The sequence below is a fragment of the Scyliorhinus torazame genome, chromosome 6, assembly GCF_047496885.1.
Source record: "Scyliorhinus torazame isolate Kashiwa2021f chromosome 6, sScyTor2.1, whole genome shotgun sequence".
Classification (NCBI taxonomy): Eukaryota; Metazoa; Chordata; class Chondrichthyes; order Carcharhiniformes; family Scyliorhinidae; genus Scyliorhinus; species Scyliorhinus torazame.
This window is the reverse complement of record NC_092712.1, coordinates 17,005,680-17,031,214: the sequence shown is the minus strand read 5'-3', so window position 1 is coordinate 17,031,214 and position 25,535 is coordinate 17,005,680. Positions and strand designations below refer to the sequence as shown.

Genomic DNA, 25,535 nt, shown 5'->3' with positions numbered 1-25,535 from the left:
CTCCCCGCCAGACCCAGACACCCCCCCTCCTCCGCCAGACCCAGACACCCCCCCCTCCTCCGCCAGACCCAGACACCCCCCTCCCCCCGCCAGACCCAGACACCCCCCTCCAGACACCCCCCTCCCCCCGCCAGACCCAGACATCCCCCCTCCCCCCCGCCAGACCCAGACACCCCCCCTCCCCCGCTAGACCCAGACATCCCCCCTCCCCCCGCCAGACCCAGACACCCCCTCCCCCGCCAGACCCAGACACCCTCCTCCCCCCGCCAGACCCAGACACCCCCCTCCAGACATCCCCCTCCCCCCTCCAGACCCAGACACCCCCCTCCCCCGCCAGACCCAGACACCCCCCTCCAGACCCAGACACCCCCCTCCAGACCCAGACACCCCCCCCTCCCCCCGCCAGACACAGACACCCCCCCTTCCCCCACCAGACCCAGACATCCCCTCCCCCCGCCAGACCCAGTCACCCCCTCCCCCCGCCAGACCCAGACACCCCCCCACCAGACCCAGACATCCCCCTCCCCCCGCCAGACCAAGACACCCCCCTCCCCCGCCAGACCCAGACACCCCCTCCCCCCGCCAGACCCAGACACCCCCCTCCCCCCGCCAGACCCAGACACCCCCTCCCCCCGCCAGACCCAGACACCCCCCTCCCCCCGCCAGACCCAGACACCCCCCTCCCCCGCCAGACCCAGACACCCCCTCCCCCCGCCAGACCCAGACACCCCCTCCCCCCGCCAGACCCAGACGCCCCCCGCCAGACCCAGACACCCCCTCCCAGACCCAGTCACCCCCCTCCCCCCGCCAGACCCAGACACCCCCTCCCAGACCCAGTCACCCCCCTCCCCCCGCCAGACCCAGACACCCCCTCCCAGTCCCAGTCACCCCCCTCCTCCGCCAGACCCAGACACCCCCCCATCCCCCACCAGACCCAGACACCCCCCCTCCCCCGCCAGACCCAGACACCCCCCCTCCCCCGCCAGACCCAGACACCCCCTCCCCCCGTCAGACCCAGACACCCCCCCCTCCCCCGCCAGACCCAGACACCCCCCCTCCCCCGCCAGACCCAGACACCCCCCCTCCCCCCGCCAGACCCAGACACCCCCCTCCCCCCGCCAGACCCAGACACCCCCCTCCCCCCGCCAGACCCAGACACCCCCCTCCCCCCGCCAGACCCAGACACCCCCTCCCCCCGCCAGACCCAGACACCCCCTCCCCCGCCAGACCCAGACATCCGCCCTCCCCCGCCAGACCCAGACACCCCCTCCCCCCGCCAGACCCAGACGCCCCCCTCCCCCCGCCAGACCCAGACACCCCCTCTCCCCGCCAGACCCAGACACCCCCTCCCCCCGCCAGACCCAGACACCCCCTCCCCCCGCCAGATCCAGACACCCCCTCCCCCGCCAGACCCAGACACCCCCTCTCCCCGCCAGACCCAGACACCCCCTCCCCCCGCCAGACCCAGACACCCCCCTCCCCCCGCCAGATCCAGACACCCCCTCCCCCGCCAGACCCAGACACCCCCTCCCCCCGCCAGACCCAGACACCCCCTCCCCCCGCCAGACCCAGACACCCCCTACCCCGCCAGACCCAGACACCCCCTCCCCCCGCCAGACCCAGACACCCCCTCCCTCCGCCAGTCCCAAACACCCCCTCCCCCTGCCACTCCCAGACACCCCCTCCACCTGCCACTCCCAGACACCCCCTCCCCCTGCCACTCCCAGACACCCCCTCCCCCTGCCACTCCCAGACACCCCCTCCACCTGCCACTCCCAGACACCCCCTCCCCCTGCCACTCCCAGACACCCCCTCCCCCTGCCAGTCCCAGACACCCCCTCCCCCTGCCAGTCCCAGACACCCCCTCCCCCTGCCACTCCCAGGCACCCCCTCGCCCTGCCAGTCCCAGACAGCCCCTCCCCCGCTAATCCCAGCCACCCCCACTTTCCCTCACAGGGACATCCCATACCTCTCTCTCTGCAACCTGCTCCACAAATAGAAGAGAAAAAGTCTGTAAGCAGGAGGAGGATAATTAGTGAGTGATGTACAATTACCGAGGTCAGTCCCAACTCCGTCATGTCCACTTTCATTTCAGGTTCCAACTCCTTCTCGTGTAGAATTCCCACTGGGAGCAATTCCAGCACTTTGGAGCAGTAAATAATATCTTCCTTAATAGATTCAATTTTCTCTTTAAGCTGAAACAGGTCACAATTGTGAAATTCACACAGGGTCACAGACACACAACACAAGAGTTAAGACCAGAATGTACACTGACACTTTTACCAAGGGATCATTTATTTATTGTTTCATTATAAATTTAGGAAGGCCAATCCACCGAGCCTGCACATCTTTGGTTTTTTTTTTTTTATATTTTTATTAAGGTTTTTTAACAACACAATTTTTTCCCCTTACAAACAATAACACCCCCCCCGTAACAAAATAACGCAAATTCTCCCTGAGCAAGATATATACATGGCAAGATGGTATATTTCCCGCTCTCTCCCATGCTATCTCCCGCTCGTCCATCCCCTCAGACAGTCTCTCGTCCCCCCCCCCCCCCCCCACCAGGGTTGCTGTTGCTGCTGACCGACCTTCCTCTAACGCTCCGCGAGATAGTCTAGGAACGGTTGCCACCGCCTGTAGAACCCCTGCGCAGACCCTCTCAAGGCAAACTTAATCCTCTCCAATTTTATGAACCCCGCCATGTCGTTAATCCAGGCCTCCAGGCTAGGGGGCTTCGCCTCCTTCCACAATAGCAAGACCCTTCGCCGGGCTACTAGGGACGCAAAGGCCAGAATTCCGGCCTCTTTCGCCTCCTGCACTCCCGGCTCATCCACTACTCCGAATATTGCTAGCCCTCAGCTTGGCTTGACCCGGACTTTCACCACCTGAGATATTGCTCCCGCCACTCCTCTCCAGAACCCCTCCACTGCCGGGCATGACCAAAACATATGGACATGGTTTGCCGGACTTCCTGAGCACCTCCCACGTCTGTCCTCTACCCCAAAGAACCTGCTCAACCTCGCCCCCGTCAAGTGCGCTCTGTGAACCACCTTACATTGTATCAGGCTGAGCCTGGCACACGAGGAGGAGGAATTAACCCTACCCAGGGCATCAGTCCACAAACCTTCCTCGATCTCCTCCTCCAGCTCCTCCTCCCATTTACCCTTCAGCTCTTCTACCAGTGCCTCCCCCTCTTCTTTCATCTCCTGGTATATCGCCGACACCTTGCCCTCCCCGACCCATACACCCGAGATCACCCCGTCTTGAACTTCTTGCGCCGGGAGCAACGGAAATTCCCTCACCTGTCGCCTCACAAAAGCCCTCACCTGCATATATCTAAATGCATTTCCAGGAGGTAACTCAAATTTCTCCTCCAGTGCCCCTAGACTCGCAAATGTCCCGTCAATGAACAGGTCCCCCATTCTTCTTATCCCCGCCCGATGCCAGCCTTGGAACCCCCCCGTCCATCTTCCCCGTGACAAACCGGTGGTTACCCCCGATCGGGGACCACACCGATGCTCCCATTGCACCCCGGTGCCGTCTCCACTGGCCCCAGATCTTTAATACATCTTTGGGTTATAGAACATACAGTGCAGAAGGAGGCCATTCGGCCCATCGAGTCTGCACCGACCCACTTAAGCCCTCACTTCCACCCTATCCCCGTAACCCAATAACCCCTCCTAACCTTTCTGGTCACTAGGGGCAATTTATCATGGCCAATCCACCTAACCTGCACGTCTTTGGACCGCGGGAGGAAACCGGAGCACCCGGAGGAAACCCACGCAGACATGGGGAGAACGTGCAGACTCCGCACAGACAGTGACCCAGTGGGGAATCGAACCCGGGACCCTGGAGCTGTGAAGCAGTTGTGCTAACCACTGTGATACCGTGCTGCCCTTGTGGTCTCGTTGGTATCATTCATGCCTCAGAGCTAGAAACTCCAGGTTCGATTCCCACTCCAGGACCTGTTGGCCGAGCCATTAAAATGTGCAAGGGGACAGGATTAGAGTGCAGATATCGGGGGGTTGAGGGGCTGGAGGAGATTAGAGAAATAGGGCAGGATATCATCATATTTCATTTCATTACCTTCCTGCTCACTGCACTGACAAGGCCTCTGGAGTAATATCCTCAGCCTTGCTTTCAAATCCCTCCATGGCCTCACCCCTCCCTAGGGGCAGGAGTTTCCGACAGTCCCAGACAGATGGATGGACAGGACTTGGGTGTCAGGGGCTGTTTAGCACAGGGCTAAATCGCTGGCTTTGAAAGCAGACCAAGGCAGGCCAGCAGCACGGTTCAATTCCCGTACCAGCCTCCCCGAACAGGCACCGGAATGTGGCGACTAGGGGCTTTTCACAGTAACTTCATTTGAAGCCTACTTGTGACAGTAAGCAATTTTCATTTCATTTCATTTTCATTTCGGTTACAACATAGACAGCAGAGTTCTGGATGAAAAACCATCGGGCTTGACAACTTCCTGAGTCACGCTAACATCAATGAGAGCTTCCTCCTAACTTTTCCCCTTCTTTTGTGAATGTACCATGTTTATAGAAAGTAGAGGCCCACCTCTTTGAACCTGCACCTTTGTGTGGGAGTCAGGATCTTCTGTAAAGTGGCTTTGCGAATGACCTCCAGGGACAGCATCTTGACCTTCTTGTTTTTAGAATATCCCCCGATGCGCACAACCCCTGTGGCTTTAAACTCGAGTATCCCTGAAAAAGAAACGGGACACGCGGTTACTTCCTGGTCGGGTCTGATCTTCAGTGACCACGGCCCTTGCCCACGGGCAAACTGAGAACGGAGCTCGGGAAAGCACTGAATAACAGGACCATGGAACCTCTACCCTATCAACCAACATCATCCCACAAGATCGGACCTTACCGAGGACTTTACCACATCGATCATTCACTTTCTCCAACCCTGCTACAAAGAACAAAGAAACGTACAGCACAGGAACAGGCCCTTCGGCCCTCCAAGCCTGCACCGACCATGCTGCCTGTCTGAACTAAAACCCCCTCCTCTTCCGGGGACCATATCCCTCTATTCCCATCCTACTCATGTATTTGTCAAGATATCCCTTAAAAGTCACGACCGGTACAGGCTTGGAGGGCCGAAGGGTCTGTTCCTGTGCTGTATTGTTCTTTATGCCTGCTTCCACCACCTCCTCCAGTAGCGAGTTCCAGGCACCCACCACCCTCTGTGTAAAAAAACCTGCCTCGTACATCTCCTCTAAACTTTGCCCCTCGCACCTTAAACCTATGCCCCCTAGTAATTGACCCCTCTACCCTGGGGAAAAGCCTCTGACTCCACTCTGTCTATGCCCCTCATAATCTTGTAGACCTCGATCAGGTCACCCCTCAACCTCCTTCGTTCCAGTGAGAACAAACCGAGTTTATTCAACCTCTTATCATAGCTAATGCCCTCCATACCAGGCAACATCCTGGTGAACCTCTTCTGCACCCTCTCTAAAGCCTCCACATCCTTCTGGTAGTGTGGCGACCAGAATTGAACACTATACTCCAAGTGTGGCCTAACTAAGGTTCTATACAGCTGCAACATGACTTGCCAATTCTTATACTCAACGCCCCGGCCAATGAAGGCAAGCATGCCGTATGCCTTCTTGACTACCTTCGCCACCTGTGTTGAGAGCTACAGTACAACCTACCCCAACATGGACTATGCCTACCCTGCGAATTGGATGTATGGAATCATACGACACAGTGAGAGGCCGTTTGACCCATCCAGCCTGCACTGGCCCTTTTGAAAGTCCCACTCATTTGCTCGTGCCCATAATACTGCAATGGCTTTTCCTCTTCTAAACAATTTCCATTTTATAAGTGACTATAGTTTCCAGGCCTGTGTTTTAGATCATAACAACTTGTGTGACAAATGAATCTCCATCATTTCCCCCTCTTGCTCCTTCGCCAATCACCTTCAAAACTGTCTCTTATAAAGACCCTCTTGATGATCAACATTCAAAAGACTCTATTAAGGCTCCCTTTAACCATCTTCGTCTTTTCTTGTTCATCCTTCAAGGCGAAGAAGACCACGTTCATCGCCGGTGGTGTTTGGTAGCGTTCTGGGGATCGCCACGGTCAACCAGCATCCGGAAGGTTCTGCAGCAAATGGGACAGGGTACCTCAGACAATTGTGTTTTGGGTGGGTTGTTGTCTCAGGGACGTCCAGGTCTTCCTTCCTTGGGTTTTCTCCCTGCCTCTGACATGCACTTGCTTTTGAAGGAGGCCGCCCCCTTCCCTTCCCCCCCCCCGTTGTGTTGCTGGCGCAGAGGTCATTTCCTTGTTCTTTTGTGGAATGTTGGCGTCGTTGGCTAGACCAGCAGTTATTGCCCTAGTTGCTCTTCAGAAGGTGGTGGTGAGCTGCCTTCCTGAACCGCTGCTGTCCATGTGGCGTAGGTACATCCACTGTGCTGTTAGGGAGGGAGTTCCAGGATTTTGCCCCAGCGACAGTGAAGGAACGGCCGATTGATTTCCAAGTCGGGATGGTGAGAGGGGACACCTCCAGGTGGTGGGGTTCCCAGGTGTCTGCTGCTCTTGTCCTTCTCGGTGGTCGTGGGTTTGGAAGGTGCTTTCTAAGGAAGTGAGTTACTGCAGTGCATCTTGTAGCTGGTCGACACACGGCTGCCACTGTGCGTCGGTGGTGGAGGGTTTAAATGTTTGTGGAAGGGGGAGCAATCAAGCGGGGCTGCTTTGTCCTGAATGTGTTGAGCTTCTTGAGTGTTGTTGGAGCTGCGCTCATCCAGGCAAGTGGAGAGTATTCCATCACACTCCTGACTTGTGCCTTGTAGATGGTGGACAGGCTTTGGGGGGTCAGGAGGTGAGTTACTCGCTGTAGAATTCCTAGTCTCTGACCTGCCCTGGTAGCCACAGTATTAATGTGGCCAGTCCAGTTCAGCTTCTGATCAATGGGAACCCCCAGGATGTTGATTGTGGGGGATTGAGTGAGGGTAATGCCATTGAATGTCAAAGGGTTAGAACATAGAACAGTAGAGCACAGTACAGGCCCTTCAGCCCACAATGTTGTGCCGACCATTTATCCTAATCTAAGATTAACCTAACCGACACCCCTTCAATTTACTGCTGTCCATGTGCCTGTCCAAGAGTCGCTTAAATGTCCCTAATGACTCTGACTCCACCACCTCTGCTGGCAGTGCATTCCACACACCCACCACTCTCTGTGTGAACAACCGACCTCTGACATCTCCCCTATACCTTCCTCCAATCACCTTAAAGTTATGTCCCCTCGTGACAGCCATTTCCACCCTGGAGAAAAGTCTCTGGCTATCCACTCTATCCATGCCTCTCATCACCTTGTACACCTCTATCAAGTCACCTCTCTGCCTTCTTCTCTCCAGTGAGAAAAGCCCTAGCTCCCTCAACCTTTCTTCATAAGACATGCCCTCCAGTCCAGGCAGCATCCTGGTAAATCTCCTCTGCATCCTCTCCAAAGCATCCACACCCTTCCCATAATGAGGCGACCAGAACTGGACACAATATTCCAAGTGTGGTCTAACCAGGGTTTTATAAAGCTGCAGCAAAACCTCACGGCTCTGAAACTCAATCCCCCTGTTAATGAAAGCCAACACACCATATGCCTTCTTAACAACCCTATCAACCTGGGTGGCAACTTTGAGGGATCTATATACGTGGACCCCAAGATTCCTCTGTTTCCCCACACTTCCAAGAATCCTGCCTTTAACCCTGTATTCAGCATTCAAATTTGACCTTCCAAAATGAATCACTTCACATTTATCTAGGTTGAACTCCATCTGCCAGTCCTCAACCTAGCTCTGCATCCTGTCAATGTCCTGTTGTAACCTGCAACAGCCCTCGACACTATCTACAACTCCACCAACCTTCGTGTCATCGGCAAACTTACTAACCCACCATTCCACTTTCTCATCCATTCATAAAAACCACAAAGAGCAGAGGTCCCAGAACAGATCCCTGCGGGACACCACAGGTCACCAAATTCCAGGCGGAATACTTTCCACCCACTACCACTCGCTGTCTTTTTTCGGCCATCCAATTCTGTATCCAGACAGACAGATTTCCCTGTATCCCATGCCCCCTAACTTTCTGAATGAGCCTACCGTGGGGAACCTTATCAAATGCCTTACTGAAATCCATATACACCACATCCACTGTCCGACAAAGAACAAAGAACAAAGAAATGTACAGCACAGGAACAGGCCCTTCGGCCCTCCAAGCCCGTGCCGACCATACTGCCCGACTAAACTACAATCTTCTACACTTCCTGGGTCCGTATCCTTCTATTCCCATCCTATTCATATATTTGTCAAGATGCCTCTTAAATGTCCCTATCGTCCCTGCTTCCACTACCTCCTCCGGTAGTGAGTTCCAGGCACCCACTACCCTCTGCGTAAAAAACTTGCCTCGTACATCTACTCTAAACCTTGCCCCTCTCACCTTAAACCTATGCCCCCTAGTAATTGACCCCTCTACCCTGGGGAAAAGCCTCTGACTATCCACTCTGTCTATGCCCCTCATAATTTTGTATACCTCTATCAGGTCGCCCCTCAACCTCCTTCGTTCCAGTGAGAACAAACCGAGTTTATTCAATCGCTCCTCATAGCTTATGCCCTCCATACCAGGCAACATTCTGGTAAATCTCTTCTGCACCCTCTCTAAAGCCTCCACATCCTTCTGGTAGTGTGGCGACCAGAATTGAACACTATACGCCAAGTGTGGCCTAACTAAGGTTCTGTACAGCTGCAACATGACTTGCCAATTCTTATACTCAATGCCCCGGCCAATGAAGGCAAGCATGCCGTATGCCTTCTTGACTACCTTCTCCACCTGTGTTGCCCCTTTCAGTGACCTGTGGACCTGTACTCCTAGATCTCTTTGACTTTCAATACTCTTGAGGGTTCTACCATTCACTGTATATTCCCTACCTGCATTAGCCCTTCCAAAATGCATTACCTCACATTTGTCCGGATTAAACTCCATCTGCCATCTCTCCGCCCAAGTCTCCAGACAATCTAAATCCTGCTGTATCCTCAGACAGTCCTCATCGCTATCCGCAATTCCACCAACCTTTGTGTCGTCTGCAAACTTACTAATCAGACCAGTTACATTTTCCTCCAAATCATTTATATATACTACAAACAGCAAAGGTCCCAACACTGATCCCTGTGGAACACCACTGGTCACAGCCCTCCAATTAGAAAAGCATCCCTCCATTGCTACCCTCTGCCTTCTATGGCCTAGCCAGCTCTGTATCCACCTTGCCAGTTCACCCCTGATCCCGTGTGACTTCACCTTTTGTACTAGTCTACCATGAGGGACCTTGTCAAAGGCCTTACTGAAGTCCATATAGACAACATCTACTGCCCTACCTGCATCAATCATCTTAGTGACCTCCTCGAAAAACTCTATCAAGTTAGTGAGACACGACCTCCCCTTTACAAAACCGTGCTGCCTCTCACTAATACGTCCATTTGCTTCCAAATGGGAGTAGATCCTGTCTCGAAGAATTCTCTCCAGTAATTTCCCTACCACTGAAGTAAGGCTCACCGGCCTGTAGTTCCCGGGATTATCCTTGCTACCCTTCTTAAACAGAGGAACAACATTGGCTATTCTCCAGTCCTCCGGAACATCCCCTGAAGACAGCGAGGATCCAAAGATTTCTGTCAAGGCCTCAGCAATTTCCTCTCCAGCCTCCTTCAGTATTCTGGGGTAGATCCCATCAGGCCCTGGGGACTTATCTACCTTAATATTTTTTAAGACACCCAACACCTCGTCTTTTTGGATCACAATGTGACCCAGGCTATCTACACCCCCTTCTCCAGACTCAACATCTACCAATTCCTTCTCTTTGGTGAATACTGATGCAAAGTATTCATTTAGTACCTCGCCCATTTCCTCTGGCTCCACACATAGATTCCCTTGCCTATCCTTCAGTGGGCCAACCCTTTCCCTGGCTACCCTCTTGCTTTTTATGTACGTGTAAAAAGCCTTGGGATTTTCCTTAACCCTATTTGCCAATGACTTTTCATGACCCCTTCTAGCCCTCCTGACTCCTTGCTTAAGTTCCTTCCTACTTTCCTTATATGCCACACAGGCTTCGTCTGTTCCCAGCCTTTTAGCCCTGACAAATGCCTCCTTTTTCTTTTTGACGAGGCCTACAATATCACTCGTCATCCAAGGTTCCCGAAAATTGCCGTATTTATCTTTCTTCCTCACAGGAACATGCCTGTCCTGTATTCCTTTCAACTGACACTTGAAAGCCTCCCACATGTCAGATGTTGATTTGCCCTCAAACATCCGCCCCCAATCTATGTTCTTCAGTTCCCGCCTAATATTGTTATAATTAGCCTTCCCCCAATTTAGCACATTCATCCTCGGACCACTCTTATCCTTGTCCACCAGTACTTTAAAACTTACTGAATTGTGGTCACTGTTACCGAAATGCTCCCCTACTGAAACATCTACCACCTGGCCGGGCTCATTCCCCAATACCAGGTCCAGTACCGCCCCTTCCCTAGTTGGACTGTTTACATATTGTTTTAAGAAGCCCTCCTGGATGCTCCTTACAAACTCCGCCCCGTCTAAGCCCCTGGCACTAAGTGAGTCCCAGTCAATATTGGGGAAGTTGAAGTCTCCCATCACCACAACCCTGTTGTTTTTACTCTTTTCCAAAATCTGTCTACCTATCTGCTCCTCTATCTCCCGCTGGCTGTTGGGAGGCCTGTAGTATACCCCCAACATTGTGACTGCACCCTTCTTATTCCTGATCTCTACCCATATAGCCTCACTGCCCTCTGAGGTGTCCTCTCGCAGTATAGCTGTGATATTCTCCCGAACAAGTAGCGCAACTCCGCCTCCCCTTTTACATCCCCCTCTATCCCGCCTGAAACATCTAAATCCTGGAACGTTTAGCTGCCAATCCTGCCCTTCCCTCAACCAGGTCTCTGTAATGGCAACAACATCATAGTTCCAAGTAGTAATCCAAGCTCGAAGTTCATCTGCCTTACCCGTAATGCTCCTTGCATTAAAACATATGCACTTCAGGCCACCAGACCCGCTGTGTTCAGCAACTTCCCCCCGTCTGCTCTGCCTCAGAGCCACACTGTCCCTATTCCCTAGTTCTCCCTCAATGCTCTCACCTTCTGACCTATTGCTCCCGTGCCCACCCCCCTGCCATACTAGTTTAAACCCTCCCGTGTGACACTGGCAAACCTCGCAGCCAGGATATTTATGCCTCTCCGGTTTAGATGCAACCCGTCCATCTTATACAGGTCACACCTGCCCCGGAAGAGCTCCCAGTGGTCCAGATAACGGAAACCCTCCCTCCTACACCAGCTGTTTAGCCACGTGTTTGTCTGCTCTATCTTCCTATTTCTAGCCTCACTGGCACGTGGCACAGGGAGTAATCCCGAGATTACAACCCTCGAGGTCCTGTCTTTTAACTTTCTGCCTAGCTCCCTGAACTCCTGCTGCAGGACCTCATGCCCCTTCCTGCCTATGTCGTTAGTACCAATATGTACAACGACCTCTGCCTGTTTGCCCTCCCCCTTCAGGATTCCCTCTACCCGTTCGGAGACATCCTGGACCCTGGCACCAGGGAGGCAACATACCATCCTGGAGTCTCTTTCACGTCCACAGAAGCGCCTATCTGTGCCCCTGACTATAGAGTCCCCTATTACTATTACTCTTCTGCGCTTTGACCCTCCCTTCTGAACATCAGAGCCAGCCGTGGTGCCACTGCTCTGGCTGCTGCTGTTTTCCCCTGATAGGCTATCCCCCCCCCGACAGTATCCAAAGGGGTATATCTGTTCGAGAGGGGGACAACCACAGGGGATTCCTGCACTGACTGCCTGCCCTTTCTGGTGGTCACCCATTTCTCTGCCTGCACCTTGGGTGTGACCACATTTACATAACTGCGATCTATGATGCTTTCCGCCACCTGCATGCTCCTAAGTGCATCCAATTGCTGCTCCAACCGAACCATGCGGTCTGTGAGGAGCTGCAGTTGGGTGCACTTTCTGCAGATGAAGCCATCCGGGACGCTGGAAGCCTCCCGGACCTGCCACATCTCACAGTCAGAGCACAGCACCCCTCTAACTGACATTGCGTCAATTAATTAAAATTAAAATTTGTCTTTTTTTTTTTTTAAATACTTTTTTTAAAAATTGCAAAGTTACTGTCAACTATCTGTTTCCTAGCACTAGATTTCTAATAGAAATGCGATAGCTAACTATAATACTCTCCGATCTCTGGCTTAGATATCCTCTAAATTATAATTAAGTTATGATGCCTCGTCACATCCTCAAAGAATTCAATGAGGCTTGTGAGGCCTGACCTGCCCCTCACAAAGCCATGCTGACTATCTTTAATCAAACTATGTTTTTCCAAATAATCATAAATCCTATCTCTCAGAATCCTTTCCAATATTTTGCTCACCACAGACGTAAGACTGATGGGTCTGTAATTCCCAGGGATTTCCCTATTCCCTTTCTTGAACAGGGGAACAACATTCGCCTCCCTCCAATCATCCGGTACTACTCCAGTGGAGAGTGAGGACGCAAAGATCATTGCCAACGGCGCAGCAATCTCCTCCCTCGCTTCCCGTAGTAACCTTGGGTACATCCCGTCAGGCCCAGGGGACTTATGTATCCTGATGCTTTTCAAAATTTCCAGCACACCTTCCTTCTTAATATCAACCTGTTCGAGTCTATTAACCTGGTTCACACTGTTCTTATGGGCAACAAGGTCCCTCTCTCTAGTGAATACTGAAGCAAAATATTCATTTAGGGCCTCCCCCATCTCCTCAGACTCTAGGCACAAGTTCCCTCCACTATCCCTGATTGGCCCTACTCTCACTCTGATCATCCTCTTATTTCTCACATACGTGTAGAATGCCTTGGGGTTTTCCCTAATCCTTCCCTCCAGGGCTTTTTCATGCCCCCTTCTAGCGCTCCTAAGTCCATTTTTAAGTTCCTTCCTGGCTACGTTGTAACCCTCTAGAGCCGAGTCAGATCCTTGCTTCCTCAACCTTACGCAAGCTTCCTCCTTCCTCTTGACTAGAAGCTCCACTTCTCATGTCATCCAAGGCTCCTTCACCTGTCCATTCCTTCCTCGTCTCAGTGGGACAAAACTATCCAGCACTCGCAGCAAGTGCTCCTTAAACAACCCCCACATTACTGTTGTGCATTTCCCCGAGAACAATTGTTCCCACTTTATGCTCCTCAGCTCCCGTCTAATAGCAGAATAATTTCCCCCTCCCCAATTAAATACCTTCCATACTGTCTGTTCCTATCCCCCTCCAGGACTATGGTAAAGGTCAAGGAGTTGTGGTCGCTGTCACCGAAATGATCTCCCACCGAGACATCTGACACCTGGCCTGGTCCATTGCCAAGCACCAGGTCCAATATGGCCTCCCCCCTACTTGGCCTATCTATACATTGAGTCAGGAATCCTTCCTGTACACACCTGACAAAATCTGCTCCATCCAAACCATTTGCACTAAGGAGGTTCCAGTCAATATTAGGGAAGTTGAAGTTACCCATGACAACAACTCTGTTATTTCTGCACCTTTCCAAGATCTGCCGCCCAACCTGTTCCTCTATCTCTCTGCTGCTGCTATTGGTTGGGTCTATAGAAAACTCCCAATAAAGTGACTGCTCCTTTCTTGTTTCTGACTTCCACCCATACTGACTCAGTAGACAAACCCTCCTCGACTACCTCCTTTTCTGCAGCTGTGGTGCACTCCCTAATTAACAGTGCCACTCCCCCTCCTCTTTTACCACCCTCCCTATTCTTCGGAAAACATCTAAACCCCGGAACATCCAACAACCATTCCTGCCCCTGTGAAATCCATGTCTCCGTAATGGCCACAACATCGTAGTTCCAAGTACTGATCCATGCTCGAAGTTCATCTCCCTTATTCCTGACACTCCTTGCATTGAAACAGACATACTTTAACCAATCCCACTGAGTGCAACTTTGCCCTATCAACTGTCTATCCTTCCTCACAGACTTGCTGCATACTATTTTTGCCTGTTCAACAGCTACCCTATCCTCTGATTCCTAGCTCTGTTCCCACCCCTCAGCCAAACTAGTTTAAACCCTCCCGAAAAGCTCTAAGCAAACCTCTCACTATAGCACACAAATTCACCCAAATTCAGCACTCCCTCAGTCAACAAACTCACTATAGCACTCAAATGCACCCAAATTCAGCACTCCCTCAGTCAACAAACTCTCACTATAGCACTCAAATGCACCCAAATTCAGCACTCCCTCAGTCACCAAACTCTCACTGTAGCACTCAAATGCACCCAAATTCAGCACTCCCTCAGTCACCAAACTCTCACTATAGCACTCAAATGCACCCAAATTCAGCACTCCCTCAGTCACCAAACTCTCACTGTAGCACTCAAATGCACTCAAATCCAGCACTCAGTGCAAACAAAGGTTAGATTCTCCCTTGTTGGGAGAGTGCTGGGTGAAGGTGGGGTCTGATAGAGGATGAACTATTCCAAAGAGCGTTGCAGGCCGACCCGGGCGACGTGACCCCTCTAACTTGCACCTTTCCCAATACTTCTTGACCCACCCCTCAATTTGTTTTTACATTTAAAACTCCACTGAGGTGATGGTGTTACCCGGCAAAGAATGGCCTCACCTTCCAGGAACTGTTCCAGGGCGTGCTTGGTTTTGCAGACGATCAGAATGGGACAGTGATTGCCGGCGTCGTTCTGCCAGAGGCTGCGATTGTGTAGCAGGAGCTCCACTAACTTTAACCCAAGGAAGCTCTTTCCTATTGCAACAATGGCAAGGAGAGCGCAGGTTACATATCAACACGCACGCACACACGTGTGCACATAAACACACTCGCACCACTGCTCCATCGACTGGCCTGCTAGCTTCGCAGTCCAAGATACAGGCGGGTTTGTGTCTCCCGATGTCAGGGGTGGCCCAATGGGAAACACGCTCCCCTCAACGAGAGTTCCCAATCTCAAACTGGAGGCTTGAGACACAACCTCAAGACCTGACGCACGGGAGTGCTTTCCCTCGTAGGACGGCACGGTGGCGCAGCGGTTAGCACTGCTGCCTCACAGCGCCAGGTTCAGTTCCTGCGTCGGGTGACTGTCTGTGCAGAGTCTGCACGTTCTCCCCCGTGTCTGCGTGGGTTTCCTCCGGGTGCTCCGGTTTCCTCCCACAAGTCTAAAGATCAGCAGGTTCGGTGGATTGGCCGTGATAAATTGCCCCTTAGTGTCCAAAACGTCAATTGGGGTGACGGGACGCTTTGGAGGGATGGCGCAGACGGAATGGGCCGAATGGCGTCCTTCCGCACCGTAGGAATTCTGCAATATTCCGAGTGGATGTAGAATGTCCACGGCACTCTGGGAGCTCGCCCCTGCGCACTAACTTAAAAAAAATAATAATTCACGTGAAGTGGGCGGGGATCGCACAGCCACTTGCCCTCAACAGCCGAGCAGCTTGCTGGGCCATTGCGGTGGGTCTGGAGTCACATGTAGGCCAGACCGGGTAAGGGCGGCAGATTTCCTTCCCTAAAGGACATTGGCGAGCCAGAGATGGGTTTTTGAGACATTCCGATCGGCTCTTGGTCACCATTACGGAGATCAGCTTCACTGTCTGTCACCCTTTCCCACCTCGGTGTCTGTTCTATCATCTTGCGCCTTTTTAATAAATGACTACCCCCCCCCGAAACTCGTCTTTTAGGCCCCGTCGATCATAACCAATGTCTACTTCCCTCTCCGTTTAACTCTGAGGGACAGACGGATAATCCGCAGCCACCCACCTGTTCCAGGAGGGCCCTGGATTAGTGCAAACTCCCGCTTGAGGGCTTTTTGAAGGGCCTTGAGCTGGGATCTGTCAAAATGATTCAACCATCGCAGAGACCGGAAATCTTGCTTGAATGGATTGACTTTGTACATGTCCGGCCCTGTGAGGTGGTCACTTTGTCCCGCCGGCCTGCCCCTCTCCTGTACGGCATCCAGGCCCTTGTCAGCTGGCTCGCTGGCCCTGCTGGTGAGGCCGACAGTCTCCAACCCTGGGCCCGGGCCGAGGCCTGGGCCTGGGCCTAGGCCCGGGCTCTCCTCCGCAGCCTGGAGTTGGTGATCTCGGATACGGATAAACTCTTCCCCGGGCCTGGGGTTGGGGTTTCTCTGTGCCGCGGGATGATGCTCCTCTGCGACGTTCCCGTCACCCTCGACAAGGCGGATAGACTCCTCTGTCCGCATTCTCTCATCTGATGGATTCACTTCCTCTGCTGTTCCTGCTGAACTAACACCATCCTCCATCGCATCCAACAGCTCCTCCTCCAACAGGTGGCCCTCTTCCTCTGGAAGGGTCTGGTCCGATCTTGGCTCCACCAATGAGCTGCTGTCCCCCCGCATAGCACTTTCCACCTAGAAATAAAAGCAAAATGAGGGTCAACACACTTTGGAACATCTGAAGGGTGTGAGGGAGTTAGGAGCAGAGTGGGAGTGAGGGAGTTAGGAGCAGAGTGGGAGTGAGGGAGTTAGGAGCAGAGTGGGAGTGAGGGAGTTAGGAGCAGAGTGGGAGTGAGGGAGTTAGGAGCAGAGTGGGAGTGAGGGAGTTAGGAGCAGAGTGGGAGTGAGGGAGTTAGGAGCAGAGTGGGAGTGAGGGAGTTAGGAGCAGAGTGGGAGTGAGGGAGTTAGGAGCAGAGTGGGAGTGAGGGAGTTAGGAGCAGAGTGGGAGTGAGGGAGTTAGGAGCAGGGTGGGAGTGAGGGAGTTAGGAGCAGGGTGGGAGTGAGGGAGTTAGGAGCAGAGTGGGAGTGAGGGAGTTAGGAGCAGAGTGGGAGTGAGGGAGTTAGGAGCAGAGTGGGAGTGAGGGAGTTAGGAGCAGAGTGGGAGTGAAGGAGTTAGGAGCAGAGTGGGAGTGAGGGAGTTAGGAGCAGAGTGGGAGTGAGGGAGTTAGGAGCAGAGTGGGAGTGAGGGAGTTAGGAGCAGAGTGGGAGTGAGGGAGTTAGGAGCAGAGTGGGAGTGAGGGAGTTAGGATGCAGAGTGGGAGTGAGGGAGTTAGGAGCAGAGTGGGAGTGAGGGAATGAGGAGCAGAGTGGGAGTGAGGGAATGAGGAGCAGAGTGGGAGTGAGGGAGTATGGGAGCAGAGTGGGAGTGAGGGAGATAGGAGCAGAGTGGGAGTGAGGGAGTTAGGATGCAGAGTGGGAGTGAGGGAGTTAGGAGCAGAGTGGGGGTGAGGGAGTTAGGATGCAGAGTGGGAGTAAGGGAGTTAGGAGCAGAGTGGGAGTGAGGGAATGAGGAGCAGAGTGGGATTAAGTGAGTTAGGAGCAAAGTGGGAATGATGGAGTTACGAACAGAGTGGGAGGGAGGGAGTTAGGAGCAGAGTGGGAGTGAGGGAATGAGGAGCAGAGTGAGAGTGAGGGAATGAGGAGCAGAGTGAGAGTGAGGGAGTTAGGAGCAAAGTGGGAATGAGGGAGTTACGAACAGAGTGGGAGGGAGGGAGTTAGGAGCAGAGTGGGAGTGAGGGAATGAGGAGCAGAGTGAGAGTGAGGGAGTTAGGAGCAGAGTGGGAGTGAGGGAATGAGGAGCAGAGTGAGAGTGAGGGAATGAGGAGCAGAGTGAGAGTGAGGGAGTTAGGAGCAGAGTGGGAGAGTTAGGAGCAGAGTGGGGGTGAGGGAGTTAGGAGCAGAGTGGGAGTGAGGGAATGAGGAGCAGAGTGGGATTAAGTGAGTAAGGAGCAAAGTGGGAATGAGGGAGTTACGAACAGAGTGGGAGGGAGGGAGTTAGGAGCAGAGTGGGAGTGAGGGAATGAGGAGCAGAGTGAGAGTGAGGGAATGAGGAGCAGAGTGAGAGTGAGGGAGTTAGGAGCAGAGTGGGAGAGTTAGGAGCAGAGTGGGGGTGAGGGAGTTAGGAGCAGAGTGGGAGTGAGGGAGTTAGGAGCAGAGTGGGAGAGTTAGGAGCAGAGTGGGGGTGAGGGAGTTAGGAGCAGAGTGGGAGTGAGGGAGTTAGGAGCAGAGTGGGAGAGTTAGGAGCAGGGTGGGGGTGAGGGAGTTAGGAGCAGAGTGGGAGTGAGGGAGCTAGGAGCAGGGTGGGAGTGAGGGAGTTAGGAGCAGAGTGGGGGTGAGGGAGTTAGGAGCAGAGTGGGAGTGAGGGAGTTAGGAGCAGAGTGGGAGAGTTAGGAGCAGAGTGGGGGTGAGGGAGTTAGGAGCAGAGTGGGAGTGAGGGAGTTAGGAGCAGAGTGGGAGAGTTAGGAGCAGAGTGGGGGTGAGGGAGTTAGGAGCAGAGTGGGAGTGAGGGAGTTAGGAGCAGAGTGGGAGAGTTAGGAGCAGAGTGGGGGTGAGGGAGTTAGGAGCAGAGTGGGGGTGAGGGAGTTAGGAGCAGAGTGGGAGTGAGGGAGTTAGGAGCAAAGTGGGGGTGAGGGAGTTAGGAGCAGAGTGGGAGTGAGGGAGTTAGGAGCAGAGTGGGAGTGAGGGAGTTAGGAGCAGAGTGGGAGAGTTAGGAGCAGAGTGGGGGTGAGGGAGTTAGGAGCAGAGTGGGAGTGAGGGAGTTAGGAGCAGAGTGGGAGTGAGGGAGTTAGGAGCAGAGTGGGGGTGAGGGAGTTAGGAGCAGAGTGGGAGTGAGGGAGTTAGGAGCAGAGTGGGAGTGAGGGAGTTAGGAGCAGAGTGGGGGTGAGGGAGTTAGGAGCAGAGTGGGAGTGAGGGAGTTAGGAGCAGAGTGGGGGTGAGTGAGTTAGGAGCAGAGTGGGAGTGAGGGAGTTAGGAGCGGGGTGGAGGGGCCGGCGGAGGGGCGGGGTGGAGCAGGGCGGAGGGGGGAGGAGAGACACGAAGTATCCAACCCGGCCTCTGTACAGCTGCAGTAAAAGCTCACTGTGTTTACACTGAAGAGTCTCGAAACGCTCTCTCCACAGACTCTGACAACCTTGCTGAATTTATCCTGCGTTTTCTCTTTTTGTGTCAGTTTCCCAGCATCCACAGCCATTTGCTTGTTTTACTTTTACATTCGATCCCCTTTGCAATAAACACCAACATTCCACTTGCTTCCTGATTACTGACTGGAGCCCAAGACTAATCTGGGTGTGTGATTCACAAAGATTCACAACCCTCGGAATGAAGAAAATCTACATCCCCCGCCCCCCCCCCTCATCATCATGTGACAACAACGGATCTTTATCTCATTTTATCTTTTTAAAAATCTTACCTTCTTTTATTTTCCCTCAGGTGTTATCATGCGGGGCGCAGAGGTTGCTGAGTGAGTGCTTGCTGGGAAGGGGAGTGAATTACAGGTAAGCTCTTTCTTTCTTTTTCTTGTTTTATCCGCAAGTTATCTAGAGGGGAAGGTAGTGCAATGTTCCTCCTGCAGAATGTTTGAGGTGAGGGACGCTGTCAGTGTACCTGCTGATTTCACCTGTGGGAAGTGCACCCATCTCCAGCTCCTCAGAAACCGCGTTAGGGAACTGGAGCTGGAGCTGGATGAACTTCGAACCATTCGGGAGGCAGAGGTGGTCATAGATAGAAGCTTCAGGGATGTAGTTACTCCGAAGAATAAAGATAGATGGGTGACGGTGAGAGGGGCTGGGAGGAAGCAGTCAGTGCAGGGATCCCCTGTGGCCGTTCCCCTTAGTAACAAGTATACCGCTTTGGATACTGTTGGGGGGGACTTACCAGGGCTAAGCCATGGGGTACAGGTCTCTGGCACAGGGTCTGTCCCTGTTGCTCAGAAGGGAAGGGGGGAGAGGAGTAGAGCATTAGTCATTGGTGACTCCATAGTTAGGGGGATAGATAGGAGATTCTGTGGGAACGAGAGAGACTCGCGGTTGGTGTGTTGCCTCGCAGGTGCCAGGGTCCGTGATGTCTCTGATCGTGTTTTCGGGATCCTTAAGGGGGAGGGGGAGCAGCCCCAAGTCGTGGTCCACATAGGTACCAACGACATAGGTAGGAAAAGGGATTGGGATGTAAGGCAGGAATTCAGGGAGCTAGGGTGGAAACTTAGATCTAGGACAACCAGAGTTATTATCTCTGGGTTGTTACCCGTGCCATGTGATAGCGAGACGAGGAATAGGGAGAGAGAGGAGTTGAAAACGTGGCTACAGGGATGGTGCAGGAGGGCGGGTTTCAGATTTCTGGATAATTGGGGCTCATTCTGGGGTCGGTGGGACCTCTACAAACGGGATGGTCTACACCTGGACCAGAGGGGTACCAATATCCTGGCGGGGAAATTTGCTAATGCTCTTCGGGAGGGTTTAAACTAGTTCAGCAGGGGCTTGGGAACCTGAATTGTAGCTCCAGTATACAGGAGGTTGAGAGTAGTGAGGTCATGAGTAGGGTTTCAAAGTTGCAGGAGTGTACCGGCAGGCAGGAAGGTGGTTTAAAGTGTGTCTTCTTCAATGCCAGGAGCATCCGGAATAAGGTGGGTGAACTTGCGGCATGGGTTGGTACCTGGGACTTCGATGTTGTGGCCATTTCGGAGACATGGATAGAGCAGGGACAGGAATGGTTGTTGCAGGTGCCAGGGTTTGGATATTTCAGTAAGCTCAGGGAAGGTGGTAAAAGAGGGGGAGGGGTGGCATTGTTAGTCAAGGACAGTATTATGGTGGCAGAAGGGATGTTTGATGAGGACTCGTCTACTGAGGTAGTATGGGCTGAGGTTAGAAACAGGAAAGGAGAGGTCACCCTGTTAGGGGTTTTCTATAGGCCTCCGAAAAGTTCCAGAGATGTCGAGGAATGGATTGCAAAGATGATTCTGGATAGGAGCGAAAGCAACAGGGTAGTTGTTATGGGGGACTTTAACTTTCCAAATATTGACTGGAAACACTATAGTTCGAGTACTTTAGATGGGTCCATTTTTGTCCAATGTGTGCAGGAGGTTTTCCTGACACAGTATGTAGATAGGCCAACAAGAGGTGAGGCCGTATTGGATTTGGTACTGGGTAATGAACCAGGACCGGTGTTAGATTTGGAGGTAGGTGAGCACTTTGGTGATAGTGACCACAATTCGATTACGTTTACTTTAGTGATGGAAAGGGATAGTTATATACCGCACGGCAAGAGTTATATCTGGGGAAAAGCAATTATGATGCGATGAGGCAAGACTTAGGAAGCATCGGATGGAGAGGAAAACTGCAGGGGATGGGCACACTGGAAATGTGGAGCTTGTTCAAGGAACAGCTACTGCATGTCCTTGATAAGTATGTACCTGTCAGGCAGGCAGGAAGTGGTCGAGCAAGGGAACTGTGATTTACTAAGGCAGTCGAAACACTTGTCAAGAGGAAGAAGGAGGCTTATGTAAAGATGAGACATGAAGTTTCAGTTAGGGCGCTCGAGAGTTACAAGTTAGCTAGGAAGGACCTAAAGAGAGAGCTAAGAAGAGCCAGGAGGGGACATGAGAAGTCTTTGGCAGGTGGGATCAAGGATAACCCTTAAGCTTTCCATAAATATGTCAGGAATAAAAGAATGACTAGGGTAAGAGTAGGGCCCGTCAAGGACAGTAGTGGGAAGTTGTGCTTGGAGTCCGAGGAGATAGGAGAGGTGCTAAATGAATATTTTTCGTCAGTATTCACACAGGTAAAAGACAATGTTGTTGAGGAGAATACAGAGATTCAGCCTACTAGACTAGAAGGGCTTGAGGTTCATAAGGAGGAGGTGTTATCAATTCTGGAAAGTGTCAAAATAGATAAGTCCCCTGGGCCGGATGGGATTTATCCTAGGATTCTCTGGGAAGCTAGGGAGGCGATTGCTGAGCCTTTGGCTTTGATCTTTAAGTCATCTTTGTCTACAGGAATAGTGCCAGAAGACTGGAGGATAGCAAATGTTGTCCCCTTGTTCAAGAAGGGGAGTAGAGACAACCCCGGTAACTATAGACCAGCGAGCCTTACTTCTGTTGTGGGAAAAATCTTGGAAAGGTTTATAAGAGATAGGGTGTATAATCATCTGGAAAGGAATAATTTGATTAGACATAGTCAACACGGGTTTGTGAAGAGTAGGTCGTGCCTCACAAACCTGATTGAGTTCTTTGAGAAGGTGACCAAACAGGTGGATGAGGGTAAAGCAGTTGATGTGGTGTATATGGATTTCAGTAAAGCGTTTGATAAGGTTCCCCACGGTAGGCTACTGCAGAAAATACGGAAGCATGGGATTCAGGGAGATTTAGCAGTTTGGATCAGAAATTGGCTAGCTGGGAGAGGACAAAGGGTGGTGGTTGATGGGAAGTGTTCAGACTGGAGTCTAGTTACTAGTGGTGTACCACAAGGATCTGTTTTGGGGCCACTGCTGTTTGTCATTTTTAGAAATGACCTGGAGGAGGGCGTAGAAGGATGGATGAGTAAATTTGCAGATGACACTAAAGTCGGTGGAGTTGTGGACAGTGCGGAAGGATGTTACAAGTTACAGAGGGGCATAGATAAGCTGCAGTGCTGGGCTGAGAGGTGGCAAATGGAGTTTAATGCTGAAAAGTGAGAGGTGATTCATTTTGGAAGAAATAACAGGAAGACAGAGTACTGGGCTAATGGTAAGATTCTTGGCAGTGTGGATGATCAGAGAGATCTCGGTGTCCATGTACATAGATCCCTGAAAGTTGCCACTCAGGTTGAGGAGGTTGTTAAGAAGGCGTACGGTGTGTTAGCTTTTATTGGTAGAGGGATTGAGTTTCGGAGCCATGAGGTCATGTTGCAGCTGTACAAAACTCTGGTGCGGCCGCATTTGGAGTATTGCGTGCAATTCTGGTCGCCGCATTATAGGGAGGATGTGGAAGCATTGGAAAGGGTGCAGAGGAGATTTACCAGAATGTTGCCTGGTATGGAGGGAAGATCTTATGAGGAAAGGCTGAGGGACTTGAGGCTGTTTTCGTTAGAGAGAAGAAGGTTAAGAGGTGACTTATTTGAGACATACAAGATGATCAGAGGATTGGATAGGGTGGGCAGTGAGAGCCTTTTTCCTCGGATGGTGATGTCTAGCATGAGGGGACATAGCTTTAAATTGAGGGGAGATAGATATAGGATAGATGTCAGAGATAGGTTCTTTACTATTCAGGGCTGGGATCGAACCCGGGTCCTCGGTGCCGTGAGGCAGCAGTGCTAACTGCTGCGCCACCATGCTGCCCCTTGGCTGGGGGATTTGATGGAGCTTTTGCACCTCAAGGTGGTCAAGTACGCCCTGAGTGGGTCAACTGAAGGACTCTCCCGGAAATGGCGGCCGTTTATATTGTATTTCAGAGAAAGGAATGCGGAGTTAAGACCGAGATAGATAGGTTCTGGATTAATAAGGGGTTCAGGGGTTATGGGGAGAAGGCAGGAGAATGGGGATGAGAAAAATATCAACCATGATTGAATGGCGGAGCAGACTCGATGGGCCGAGTGGCCTAATTCTGCTCCTTTGTCTTATGGTTTATAGTTGAGCTTGGAGAACAGCCATGATCCTTATGGAGGGACAGCAGGCTCGAACGGCCGAGCGGTCTTTTCCTGTTCCCCTTTCTGAGGTATTTGTGTTCTTTAGAATCGATGGAATATGAATCTTACCTCAGTTTCAGCCGCCTCTTTACAGTTTCGGAGCAAGGGTCGCAGATCCAGGCTGACATCGCGCTGCTGGAGATAGGCAGGTGGGTGGATCGAGGCTTTGCACTTCACAATGTACCGCTGGAAAGGGACCCTTTTGACATCCATTTCCTGGAGTCCCTGGAGAACGTGTCGATAGGCGACAAAGAAGGCCGGCGACTCCACCATCATGAACTGGTGCCGGTAGACGTACTTGGACAGCTGCAGGTGGCTGGTGGAGAATTTGAGCAAGACCAGCCCTTGGGCGAGCATCTTGGGTCTCGACTTTGCGACGGAGGCGAAGAATATTTCCTCGCAGTCCGTCGCTAGGAGGCAAACCAGGGACCCTTTCCGCAGACTTTGGAAGTCCCGCCAGGCTCCACGCCGGGACTTGTCCACGTCAAACTGGACCTTGTACATGACACCTTCCCACTGACAAACCGGATGCAGGATCTGGACTTTCCTGTAAATCCTCAGCTCCCTGGTCTGATCAGGTGCCTCCACAAAATGGCTCCTTGGCGCAAGGCAGGCCGTAATGCCTTCTCTCAGGGGCTTTACGAAGTCTTCTCGCAAGAGGCGAAAGTGGGTGTCCAGGTACACAAAGTTGCTCTCGTACGGTCCCGCGACTTTATTGGGGAGCACCGTGGGATTCACCGGGCCCGCCATGTCCTCGGAGCTGGGAAAGACAGAAAGGTCGTGGAAGTCTTTGGGGTGCTCCGGGGTGAACATCCCCCACGTCGGCATCCTTTGCCGTCCCGGGAACGCCTCATTGACGGCACGTTCGAGGTCCAGCAGCTGTTTCTTCATCGGCCAGGAAAGGCAAGAGCTCAAGTCGTGAAGTCTCTGCAGGCGGACAGTGAGGACATCCACTGGGACGGAGATGCAAGTTTGAATGCTCTCAGGAAACGCCAGGGTCAGGTGGCGGAGGAGCGCAATCAGGTTGTCCATGGCGGCTCTGTTACTGCGGCTGCCGCAGCCGTCGAAGACGGCGATGAAATGAAGCAAGCTCCTCAGCAGGAACGGAGAGCGGATCACTAACTGAAGAATGGGTTCAGCCTTCTCTTTGCTGGCGGCCATTTCTGCTGCTACCCTTAGACTCCGAATAACGCAAGGGACGTCAGCGATCCCCAGCTCCATCCTATTGAGGACTTCGGCCAGTTCGCCTCGGTGCTGCTGAAGGAACGGCGAAACCTCACGCCGATCACAGTTTTCCAGATGGTCGAGAAATGGCCGCAGCTCCAGCGGGAAGTTGGGGCCTGCTCGGTGGTGTCCACCTCTGCCTGGAGCCGGGTTGTCTCTGGGAGATTCCCGAGGAACCTTGTTTTTGTGATGCCCAAAGTCATTGTGACTATCTGGTTGTCTTCGCTTCCTGTCCATGTTTGAGAGTCGGGGGGGGGGGCAAATTTCCGACCTGCAGGATAAACAGAAAACTATCCATCAGCTATATTCCTTTAAGGCATTGATTTATAATCAGTCCCTCTTTTACAGGGGAGAGGGTGCTGGTAATGCCATTAGGCCAGTAAGCAGAGGCCCACGCTAATGCACTTGGGACAAAGAGCTCAATTCCCACCACAGCAGCTGGTGGAATTTAAATTGAATAAATTTGGAATCAAAATCTCTGTAATAATGACCATGAAACTATTCTCAGTTGTCTTAAAAACCCATCCAAGGGGCAGCAGGGCGGCGCAGTGGTTAGCACAGCTGCCCCACGGCGCGGAGGTCCCGGGTTCGATCCCGGCTCTGGGTCACTGTCCGTGTGGAGTTTGCACATTCTCCCCGTGTCTGCGTGGGTTTCGCCCCCACAACCCAAAGATAGATAGATAGAACAATACAGCGCAGTACAGGCCCTTCGGCCCACGATGTTGCACCGAAACAAAAGCCATCCAACCTACACTATGCCATTATCATCCATATGTTTATCCAATAAACTTTTAAATGCCCTCAATGTTGGCGAGTTCACCACTGTAGCAGGTAGGGCATTCCACGGCCTCACTACTCTTTGCGTAAAGAACCTACCTCTG

General features: G+C 52.6%; 1 protein-coding gene across 1 annotated transcript in view; it reads right to left on the bottom strand.

Moving 5' to 3' along the window:
- Positions 1–24,919, bottom strand: part of LOC140425672 (NFX1-type zinc finger-containing protein 1-like) — a 75,471-nt gene extending 50,552 nt beyond the window's left edge. Inside the window, exons 1-5 of the mRNA XM_072510168.1 lie at positions 23,500–24,919; positions 15,805–16,414; positions 14,665–14,799; positions 4,567–4,712; positions 2,055–2,195 (exon numbers count right to left, since the gene is read on the bottom strand). Coding sequence (XP_072366269.1) covers positions 2,055–2,195; positions 4,567–4,712; positions 14,665–14,799; positions 15,805–16,414; positions 23,500–24,891 — 2,424 coding nt within the window. The 5' untranslated portion in view covers positions 24,892–24,919. The remainder of the gene's footprint in view (positions 1–2,054; positions 2,196–4,566; positions 4,713–14,664; positions 14,800–15,804; positions 16,415–23,499) is intronic.
- Between the last annotated feature and the right edge of the window lie 616 nt (positions 24,920–25,535).